This window comes from Bombina bombina, chromosome 3 (assembly GCF_027579735.1).
Source record: "Bombina bombina isolate aBomBom1 chromosome 3, aBomBom1.pri, whole genome shotgun sequence".
NCBI lineage: Eukaryota > Metazoa > Chordata > Amphibia > Anura > Bombinatoridae > Bombina > Bombina bombina.
The window spans coordinates 87091448-87103577 of record NC_069501.1 but is presented as its reverse complement, the minus strand read 5'-3'; the positions used below and the strand labels follow the sequence as shown (position 1 = coordinate 87103577).

The following is a 12130-nucleotide window of genomic DNA, read 5'->3' as shown; positions in this document are numbered from 1 at the left end:
CGGCCCGCCCTGGTTTTTTTAATCAGGTCTGATGAATTATTTTCTCTAACTACAGTCACCATGGTACCATATGGTTTCTCCTATATTTTTCCTCCTGTCCGTCGGTCGAATGACTGGGGTGGGCGGAGCCTAGGAGGGACTATATGGCCAGCTTTGCTGGGACTCTTTGCCATTTCCTGTTGGGGAAGAGATATTCCCCACAAGTAAGGATGACGCCGTGGACCGGACACACCGTTGGAGAAAGTAATTTATCAGGTAAGCATAAATTCTGTTTTTAAAATGTATTGATATTATTTTGCCTTTAAATGATTTATTTGTTAGACACGTTTGCCCCTGATTACATCCTGGTCACATTTACATTTATGTTTCTGCAGATTATCTGAAGATGCCAAGAAAACGTTTGAAGAGCTTGGCAGTAAGGAAGTGCGGAACATACGCTTTCGGTCAGCGTGGGTGTTCCTGGCATTTAAAGGGTCAAAATTACCTGACCATCTAGAAAAAGAAAAGGTTTGTGCCCCTTATCATTCTACAGACAAGACGCCTAATGTGGTGTCTTCTGAATTCAGCCGCGGTTTATATTTAATATTTCTTGTTAATTCATTATAGAAATAAAGTCATGTTTTAAAGGGACATTGAGGTGGAATAATGTTATGCTCTAATGAATTCATTCCTGCAAAGGAATTAAATACATAGGTTAAGTCCCGCTTGGGAGCCACAAGCTCTGCAAGGCTCAAGGTGAACAGAACTGGTGATTGGCTGGTTGTGCTACTGCCACTACTGATTGGCTCACCATTTGCTTCCTGCTTGGGTCCAGCAGCTCTCTACATAGAGCTAGATTACAAGTGGAGTGCAAAAATATTAGCTTGGGTTGTGCTGAAGAGCGATCACTTCTCTCACCACTTGTAATACGAGCGAATAACGCTCCCTGTTCTATACATTTAAAGTATAGAGCTTGCTAAAAAAAGTTCCATCTGCATTAAGATGTTCTTGTTAACATTTTTAACTGTCCACTTTTAATACCACATTGTTTTCTATTATTCGCACAAGACTGAGCATAAAAGAATCTCCCTGCGCTATCAGTTGCGCTCCACTTGTAATCTAGCCCATAAAATTCCACTTTGAGTAGTGCAATATTACAGGCTGTAATGAGAGCATATCATTTTTTAGTACAATGTCTGTAGAACGGGTACAATAAAGGCTAAGCACTAGACTCAGGTGCCCTCCAGGATGTTTTTGTGGTACTAAGGCCACAGATGACATTTTATTTTTAATTTTTAAAGTTTTATTTATATATATATATATATATATATATATATATATATATATATATATATATATATATATATATATATATATATATATATATATATATACACAATGTGTATATAAATATATACAGTATCTCACAAAAATATATCTTTTCATGTGACAACACTGAAGAAATGACACTTTGCTACAATGTAAAGTACTGAGTGTACAGCCTGTATAACAGTGTAAATTTGCTGTCCCCTCAAAATAACTCAACACACAGCCATTAATGACTAAACCGTTGGCAACAAAAGTGAGTACGCCCTTAAGTGGAAATGTCCAAATTAAGCCCAATTATCCATTTTCCCTCCCCGTTGTCATGTGACTCATTAGAGTTACAAGGTCTCAGGTGTGAATGGGGGACAGGTGTGTTAAATTTGGTGTTATCACTCTCACACTTTCTCATACTGGACACTGGAAGTTTAACATGGCACCTCATGGTAAAGAACTCTCTGAGGATCTGAAAAAAAGATTTGTTGCTCTACATAAAGATGGCCTAGGCTATAAGAAGATTGCCAAGACCCTGAAACTGAGCTGCAGCACGGTGGGCAAGACCATACAGTGGTTTCACAGGACAGGTTTCACTCAGAACAGGCCTTGCCATGGTCGACCAAAGAAGTTGAGTGCACGTGCTCAGCATCATATCCAGAGGTTGTCTTTGGGAAATATACGTATGAGTGCTGCCAGGATTGCTGCAGAGGTTGAAGGGGTGGGGGGGTCAACCTGTCAGTGCTCAGACCATACGCTGCACACTGCATCAAATTGGTCTGCATGGCTGTCGTCCCAGAAGGAAGCCTCTTCTAAAGATGATGCACAAGAAAGCCTGCAAACAGTTTGCTGAAGACAAGCAGACTAAGGACATGGATTACTGGAAACATGTCCTGTGTTCTGATGAGACCAAGATAAACTTATTTGGTTCAGATGGTGTCAAGCGTGTGTGGCGGCAACCAGGTGAGGAGTACATAGACAAGTGTGTCTTGCCTACAGTCAAGCATGGTGGTGGGAGTGTCTGGGCCTGCATGAGTGCTGCCGGCACAGGGGAGCTATAGTTCATTGAGGGAACCATGAATGCCAACATGTACTGTGACATACTGAAGCAGAGCATGATCCCCTCCCTTCGGAGACTGGGCTGCAGGGCAGTATTCCAACATAACGACCCCAAACACACCTCCAAGATGACCACTGCCTTGCTGAAGAAGCTGAGGGTAGAGGTGATGGACTGGCCAAGCACGTCTCCAGACCTAAACATTATTATGCATCTGTGGGGCATCCTCAAACTGAAGGTGGGGAAGCGCAAGGTCTCTAACATCCACCAGCTCCGTGATGTCATCATGGAGGAGTGGAAGAGAACTCCAGTGGCAACCTGTGAAGCTCTGGTGAACTCCATGCCCAAGAGGGTTAAGGCAGTGCTGGAAAATAATGGTGGCCACACAAAATATTGACACTTTGGTCCCAATTTGGACATTTCCACTTAGGGGTTTACTCACTTTTGTTGTCAACGGTTTAGTCATTAATGGCTCTGTGTTGAGTTATTTTGAGGGGACAGCAAATTGACACTGTTATACAGGCTGTACACTCACTACTTTACATTGCAGCAAAGTGTAATTTCTTCAGTGTTGTCACATGAAACGATATAATAAAATATTTACAAAAATGTGAGGGATGTACTCACTTTTGTGAGATACTGAATATGTGTGTGTTTATATATGTGTTTTATTAATAAATGGATGTAACAAACCCAGATCTACAGCATACAAATGTGCACAAATACAATTATTGGTTGGTAGTATTGTATTAGACAATAGTTTTTCCTATAACTTTGTTCTCTATTTCTTAGTGTTATCGCCACCTAGTGTCAATTGATTTGAATTGCAGATAGGCACAGTTGAAACATAACACCATTACAAGGTAGCTTTTTCTTGTGGAGAGCAGGAAATGCTTTTTAAAGTAAAATTTGAAAAACAACTCGATTTGTAGGAAACCCCTTGCTGTTTCCTTAGTATGATTGGCTTAGCATTATCTTGTCCAAGCAACCTCATCCAAGCAAGCTGTTGAAGAGAAGCTAATGTGCGTCTCTTCACTTGCAATGCAACAGATATGCTAGCACACCCTTACACAGATTGTGCTTCTGCCTTGGACAAAATATGGTAAAGTTTATAAAAGTACAAACTGGGGGGGATGACCATGATGGCTGTGTTAGGTTTAAGAGGAATAACATTTTTGCGAGGTTAAGAGCTTTCAAAATGCCAGAGTAGTATAATGCATTGGTAAAACTCTGCTCAGGAGCTGTACGCCTTGCAGCTTCTGAGCAGAACACAGTGATAGGCACGCTTTGTGCAAATGCCACTCCTGATTGGCTGAACAGCCATCTCCTACTTTGCAGCTGCAATGCTTGCAGGACCCAAGTGGGACTTTATGTGCGTAGTAAGTTTGATTAACTAATTTGTTTGCATTGGAATATCCCTTTCTAAAGCAGTTTGCAGTGGTGCACACAAGAATTAAAGAGTCACTAAAAATAAAAATTGAACTTTCACGATTCAGATAGAGCTTATCAAATTGTTTAGTCCTATTTTTAGATGCACGCTTTCTGATGCACCACCTCCTACTGAGCATATGCAAGATTTCACAATGTATACAGGAGTCTGTGGTCAGCTGTCACATGATACAAGGGACAGGGAAATGGAAGGCAATTTTTTTTCTGAGAGAAAAAAATTCTGATGCTCATTTAAAATTTAAGTGAAAAATTAATTTAAAAAATAATGCAAAATGTTGTATTTGTTTATTTTTCTTTGCAAAAAAATTGTGTATAGTATGACATTATTGTAGTGCACTGGTTTTCAAACAGGTCCTCAGGCTCCCTAACAGGCCACATTTCTCCAACATTGGTGTGTCCGGTCCACGGTTTCATCCTTACTTGTGGGATATTCTCTTCCCCTACAGGAAATGGGAAGGAGAGCACACAGCAAGAGCTGTCCATATAGCCCCCCCCCCTCTGGCTCCGCCCCCCAGTCATTCTCCTTATAGCTAAGTACAAGTAGCATCTCCACAGGGATGGTGAGGAGTTTGTGGTGTTAGTTGTAGTTTTTTATTTCTTCTATCAAGAGTTTGTTATTTTAAAATAGTGCCGGTTTGTACTATTTACTCTACAACAGAAAATGAAGAAGATTTCTGTTAAAAGAGGAGTATGATTTTAGCAGCAGTAACTAAAATCAATTGCTGTTCCCACGCAGGACTGTTGAGCCCAGAGAACTTCAGTTGGGGGGAACAGTTTGCAGACTTATCTGCTTCAGGTACGATCAGTCATATTTCTAACAAGACATGTTAATGTTAGAAGACTGTCAGTTTTTCCCTTAGGGGATCGGTAAGCCATTTTCTTAGATTCATAACAGATTAAGGCTTATAAATGGGCTCTATACTGGTTGACACTATTGTGGGCTAAATCGATTGGTTTATATCAGATTTATTGGACATTTAGAGTGTTTTTTGTGTCATAAAAGCACTTTTGGGAACGTTTTTTTCGCCTGGCATCTAGTTAGACTACTACTTCAGTCAGAAAAGCCCCTTCACTCTGGTAATGCAGATGAAGGAGGCCCCGTTTTCGCGCCTCAATTGCGCAGTTTATTTCCTTGGCAGTGCATGCATCTTCATTTGAGGGTCCTGTGGGTAAAGAAAACGGACTCAGGAAGGTTTATTTCAGTGCTGAATCACTCTAAGGGAAGGTAAAAGCCACAGCAAGGCTGTGGCAGTGATTGTTGTGTGATAAAATTGTTTATTTGAACAAATAGCTCCGTTTTGCTCATTTTAAGGGTTAAAGTCTTGAAACTTGGTGTGCAATACTTTCAAGGCATTAGGACTCTGGGGTGAAAATTTTGTAAAAAGCGGACATTGCCTTCATAGTTTTTCAAACTTTCAGAAATAAAGTGTGCTTGTTTATTATTTAAAGAGACAGTAACGCTTTTCTTTAAAAACGTTTTTATTGTATTATTAGCCTGCCATATTCTGTCTAACATGTCTGTACCTTTAGATAGCTTATGTTCTGTATGTATGGAAGCCAAGGTGGTTCCCCCTATTAATGTTTTTGTGCAAATTGTGTCATAGCGTCCAAACAAAGTAAGGACAATACTGTCACATTTAATAAGATTGCCCAGGATGATTCTTCATGTGAAGGTAGTGGGGATAGTTCATCATCCTCTCCTTCTGTGTCAACACCAGTTTTGCCCGCGCAGGCGATACCTAGTACATCTAGCGCGCCAATGCTGGTTACTATGCAGCAATTAACTGCAGTGATGGATAATTCTATAGCAAATCTATTATCCAAACTGCCATCCTATTCTAGAAAGCGTGATTGCTCAGTTTTTAAATACAGAAGATGAGCAGGTTAGCGCTGAGGACAATTTATCAGTTGTTCCCTCACATCAATCTGAGTATAGCAGTGAGGGAGGGCCTGTCTGAAGGGGAGGTTTCTGATTCAGGAAAAGTTTCTCAGCAGGCAGACACTGATATCGTGACTTTTAAATTTAAGTTAAAACACCTCCGCGCCCTGCTTAAGGAGGTGCTAACTACTCTAGATGATTGTGATTCTCTGGTAATTCCAGAGAAATTGTGCAAGATGGACAAATTCTTAGAGGTTCCAGTGCACGCTGATGCCTTTCCGATACCCAAGCGGGTGGCGGTCATAGTGACTAAGGAGTGGGAAAAGCCAGGTATACCTTTTTGTTCCACCTCCTATATTCAAGAAAATGTTCCCCATTGTCGACCCCAGAAAGGACACATGGCAAACGGTTCCTAAGGTTGAGGGGGCGGTTTCAACGTTAGCTAAGCGCACAACTATTCCTATTGAGGACAGTTGCGCTTTCAAAGATCCTATGGATAAAAAATTAGAAGGACTGTTAAAAAAAGAATTTATTCAGCAGGGTTTCCTTCTTCAACCAATCTCGTGCATTATTCCTGTCACTACCGCAGCGTATTTTGGTTTGAGGAACTGGAAAATTCGCTTCAAAGGGAGACTCCATATGATGAAGTCATGGACAGAATTCACGCACTTAAGTTGGCTAATTCATTTATTTTGGATGCCGCTTTTCAATTGCTAAGTTAGCGGCGAAAAATTCAGGGTTTGCTATAGTGGCGCGCAGAGCGCTTTGGCTAAAATCCTGGTCGGCGGATGTGTCGTCCAAGAATAAATTGCTTAATATTCCTTTCAAGGGTAAGACCCTATTCGGGCCGGAATTGAAAGAGATTATTTCAGAGGAAAGGGACATGCCCTCCCACAAGATAGGCCTTTTTAGGCTAAGAACAAATCTAATTTTCGTTCCTTTCGCAATTTCAGGAACGGACCAAATCCTAACTCTGCGGCCTCCAGACAAGAAGGCAACACTTCCCAACCTAAACCAGCATGGAAACCATTGCAAGGTTGGAACAAGGGTAAACAGGCCAAAAAGCCTGCTGCTTGCTACCAAGACAGCATGAAGGGGTAGCCCCCGATCCGGGACCGGATCTAGTAGGGGGCAGACTCTCTCTCTTTGCTCAGGCTTGGGCAAGAGATGTTCCGGATCCCTGGACACTAGAATAGTCTCAACATATTTATCTGATGAAACGGCCAGGAGCTTGCGGCCGAGAAACGCGTCCTAAGCTCATACAATAAAGTGTTTTTTAAACTTTATTTATCCCAGCATCAATTGCTTTTTACTTTGCCTGCCAAATACAACACCGTCCGCTGTTCAGTCATACAGCATAACACCAGAGTATTCCCCTGTCTAAAAGTGGAGAGTCCACAGCGGCCCACCCAGGAAAGTTGAACCGAGTTGGCTCCAGCGTACTGACTGCTGATTTAAACGTCAGTCTGCCTTTTTGCACCTCTTTCAATAAAGGTGCCAATAACCTTGTGAGTATATTACCACCTGTTATTTGTTCAGTGTGATCCATTATTGTTGGAACCTACTTGCACTATGAGGCGCTGTCTTTCTTTTCACCGTTCCTGGAAAGACAGTTCGTGGCTCTTCCATTCGGTTTAGCCACTGCTCCCAGAATTTTCACAAAGGTGCTAGGGTCCCTTCTAGCGGTATTAAGACCGAGGGGCATTGCTATAGCACCTTATCTAGATGACATTCTAACCCAAGCGTCGTCTTTTTACAAAGCAAAGGCCCATACAAGACATTGTTCTAGCCTTTCTCAGATCTCACGGGTGGAAGGTGAACGTAGAAAAGAGTTCCCTGTTCCCGTCAACAAGAGTTCCCTTTCTGGGAACAATAATAGATTCTATGGAAATGAAGATCTTCCTGACAGAGGTCAGAAAATCAAAACTTCTGAGCGCTTATCAAGTTCTTCACTCTATTCTGCAGCCTTCCATAGCTCAGTGCATGGAAGTAATAGGATTAATGGTCGCAGCGATGGACATAGTTCCTTTTGCTCGAATTCATCTAAGACCATTACAACTGTGCATGCTCAAACAGTGGAATGGGGATTATGCAGACTTGTCTCCCCAGATTCAAGTAGACCAGGTAATCAGGGATTCTCTCCGCTGGTGGTTGTCTCAGGATCACCTGTCTCAGGGAATGAGTTTTCCGCAGACCAGAGTGGGTCATCGTCACGACCGACGCCAGTCTCTTAGGCTGGGGCGCGGTCTGGGACTCTGAAAGCTCAAGGTCTATGGTCTCGAGAAGAGTCTCTTCTTCCGATAAACAGTTTAGAACTGAGAGCGATATTCAGTGCGCTCCTGGTTTGGCCTCACCTGGCAAAGGTCAAATTCATATGGTTCCAGTCGGACAACATGACGACTGTAGCGTACATCAATCATCAGGGGGGAACAAAGAGTTCCTTGGCGATGAGAGAGGTATCCAAGATCATCAAATGGGCGGAGGATCACTCCTGCCACCTATCTGCAATTCACATCCCAGGAATGGACAACTGGGAGGCGGATTATTTGAGTCGTCAGACTCTCATCCGGGGGAGTGGGAACTCCACCCGGAGGTCTTTGCCCAATTAACTCAACGATGGGGCATTCCAGATATGGATCTGATGGCGTTTCGCCAGAACGCCAAGGTTCCTCCATACGGGTCCAGATCCCAAGGCGACACTGGTGGATGCATTAGTGGCTCCTTGGTCGTTCAACCTAGCTTATGTGTTTCCACCGTTCCCTCTCCTTCCCAGGCTTGTAGCCAGGATCAAACAGGAGAAGGCTTTGGTGATCTAATAGCTCCTGTGTGGCCACGCAGGACTTGGTTGCAGACCTGGTGAATATGTCATCGGCTTCACCATGGAAGCTACCTTTGAGACAGGATCTTCTAGTACAAGGTCCATTCGAACATCCAAATCTAGTCTCTCTCCAACTGACTGCCTGGAAATTGAACGCTTAATTCTATCTAAGCGTGGGTTTTCTGAATCGGTTATAGATGCTTTGTTTCAGGCCCATAAGATTTTCTTTTCCAATAAGATATGGCAAAAAATATATCTGTTAGTGCAGATCCAAGGGATACTCTTGGAGTAAAATGAAGGTTCCAAGAATACTTTCCTTTCTCCAAGAGGGCTTGGATAAAGGTTTGTCAGCTAGTTCTCTTAAAGGACAGATATCTGCTCTGTCGGTTTTGTTACACAAGCGTCTGGCAGCTGTGCCAGATGTACAGGCGTTTGTACAGGCTTCAGTCAGGATCAAGCCTGTGTATAGACCTATGACTCCTCCTTGGAGTCTAAACTTAGTTCTTTCAGTTCTTCAGGGGGTTCCTTTTGAACCTATGCATTCCATAGATGTTAAATTACTATCTTGGAAAGTTTTGTTTTTGGTTGCTATTTCTTCTGCTAGAAGAGTTTCAGAGTTATCTGCTTTGCAGTGTACTTCTCCCTATCTGGTATTCCATACAGATAAGGTAGTTTTGCGTACCAATCCTGGTTTTCTTCCAAAGGTCGTTTCTAACAGGAATATTAACCAGGAGATTGTGGTTCCTTCTCTGTGTCCGAATCCAGTTTCAAAGAAGGAACGTTTGTTACACAACCTAGATGTAGTCCGTGCTTTAAAATTCTATTTAGAAGCAACTAAGGATTTCAGACAAACATCATCATTGTTTGTTATGTATTCTTGTAAGAGGAGAGGACAGAAAGCTACTGCTACCTCTCTTTCCTTTTGGCTGAAAAGCATCATCCGATTGGCTTATGAGACTGCTGGACGGCAGCCTCCTGAACGATTTACAGCTCATTCTACTAGAGCTCTGGCTTCCACATGGGCCTTTAAGAACGAGGCTTCTGTTGATCAGATCTGTAGGGAAGCGACTTGGTCTTCCCTGCATACTTTGCCAAATTTTACAAATTCGATACTTTTGCTTCTTCGGAGGCTATTTTTGGGAGAAAGGTTTTGCAAGCCGTGGTGCCTTCCATTTAGGTAACCTGATTTTCTCCCTCCCTTCATCCGTGTCCTAAAGCTTTGGTATTGGTTCCCACAAGTAAGGATGAAACCGTGGACCGGACACACCAATGTTGGAGAAAACAGAATTTATGTTTACCTGATAAATTTCTTTCTCCAACGGTGTGTCCGGTCCACGGCCCGCCCTGGTTTTTTAGTCAGGTTTGAAAAATTTCTTTCTTTATACACTACAGTCACCACGGCACCCTATAGTTTCTCCTTTTTCTCCTAACCGTCGGTCGAATGACTGGGGGGCGGAGCCAGAGGGGGGCTATATGGACAGCTCTTGCTGTGTGCTCTCCTTGCCATTTCCTGTAGGGGAAGAGAATATCCCACAAGTAAGGATAAAACCGTGGACCAGACACACCGTTGGAGAAAGAAATTTATCATGTAAACATAAATTCTGTTTTTGAGGCTATCTGAACTGGAGCACAGGTGAAATAATTTGCTTATTAGTAACCATGGTTATTTTACCTGCTCCCAACCAAGGTAATCCTGAAAACCTGGTTGGGGAGGCCTGAGAAGAGGTTTAAACACCAGTGTTGTAGTGTAATTCATGACTGAAAACCTGTACAATTTATTTATTTTCCCTTTTATCTTACAGATTAACCATTCTCAGGAAAGTAAAAACAGATATGCAGGCTGGCCAGCAGAAATCCAGATTGATGGCTGCCTTCCCAAGAAATAGGAGACTTGTGTTTAAAACGTTAAATCCTTTATGATAAGTGGACAAATTACAAATGAAAGAATTATGAGGAGAAACATTATGAAAATAGTGACTTTTTTAAATTTGGTCACCCAAGTGCCTGCTGGAGATATACAGGGAAAAATGACTATTAGCCGGGGTTTATAAACATTCCTTGCTGTAATATATTCATGCTTTTAGGAAATGCTCTAATATTACCATGACAACTATGTACAGATATTATGTAAAGTATTTTCTGTGAAGATTGTAACACAGAAGTGTGCTGGTTTTCCACACATTTATAATTATAATGAATTGTATTTTTAAATCCAAAGGTTTTTTTATGGATGTTAGTTTTAAACATGAGCAAGGACATACAAATGCCAGGCTTTAATCAGTGGCAGTTCCAGGAACCAAATAATAAAGGTACTTTCCCTGCTGAACTCCATGTAGAGGCCAAGAAGCTGGGGACTATGTCAGGGAAATCCATGCATACTGTCTTTCATGGGCGGAGCTGTGCAATCTATGGGCGTGGCTAGGTAATCCAAGGGCATGACTCTGGCCAACCAGCTCACTGGTGGTGCAAAGTTTAAGGTACATGCAACTCAATTTTTATTTTTCATGATTTAGAAAGAGAATGTCATTTTAACTAACTCTCCAGTTTACTTTTTTTTTTAATATTATATATACATTTTTAAAAAAATATTTTTGTATTAAATCTTATGCAAATATACCTTACATATAACCATATTGTGATCCAAGAACAATCAACAAGATAAACAATGTTTGAGGGAGCATTAACTCTCTATCCATTAAAGTCCTCTTGCTAAGCAAGTTTTTTTTTCTCCTTATACAGTCCAAGGCAAGTTGCCAACTTTGCTCTGATTGAGATCCAAAAAAAAAAGGAACTACTGGCCACAACCAGTCCTTTTGTGTGCCCTTCTTTAGCACCTTGAACCAAGAATTGTCACATATGGAGAGAACAATGTTAAAACATAATTAAAGGGACACTGAACCCAAATTTTTTCTTTTGTGATTCAGATAGAGCATGCAATTTTAAGCAGCTTTCTAATTTACTCCTATTATCAATTGTTATTCGTTCTCTTGCTATCTTTATTTGAAAAAAGAAGGCATTCAAGGGGTTTTTTTTTTGGTTCAGTACTCTGGACAGCACTTTTTATTGGTGGATGAACTCAGGTTGTTCACCAAAAATGGGCCGGCATCTAAACTTACATTATTGCTTTTCAAATAAAGATATCAAGAGAATGAAGAAAATTTGATAATAGGAGTAAATTAGAAAGTTGCTTAAAATTGCATGCTCTATCTGAATCACAAAATAAAAAAATTGGATTCAGTGTCCCTTTAACACTATAATAACAGAGAATGAAATGCAAAACTAATAAAACATTAGGCTATAAACCCATCATTTTGTCACTATTTTTTTTATCTCAATATAATATGTAATTACCTGGTAAATAAGAATAGGCCACTTTCAGGCCTAGGATCTCTAAGATAGGTTAACGATAGGGGGTCAAATGAAGTAAATATTTTGAGGTTATAAACTGACCAGAGTATGGTAGAGAAATAGAGTTTATATGAATTTAAATGATCGGTATGAATATTAATTTTAAATCGGTAGAACTAAGAGGGAAGTAGGGAGAGAAGGGAAAAAAAGGAGTCCTGATCGTGTCCTGATTTCTGTAGTGACCTCATCATTAGAAAGAGAGGATTTTCTTTTCTTCCAGGGT

General features: G+C 41.2%; 1 protein-coding gene across 3 annotated transcripts in view; it reads left to right on the top strand.

Moving 5' to 3' along the window:
• Positions 1–11216, top strand: part of FAM3B (FAM3 metabolism regulating signaling molecule B) — a 146443-nt gene extending 135227 nt beyond the window's left edge. For all 3 annotated transcript variants that reach the window (XM_053705912.1, XM_053705910.1, XM_053705909.1), the window contains exons 8-9: positions 375–507; positions 10302–11216. In XM_053705912.1, the coding sequence (XP_053561887.1) occupies positions 375–507; positions 10302–10385 (217 nt within the window). In that variant the 3' untranslated portion in view covers positions 10386–11216. The remainder of the gene's footprint in view (positions 1–374; positions 508–10301) is intronic.
• Positions 11217–12130: the final 914 nt, after the last annotated feature.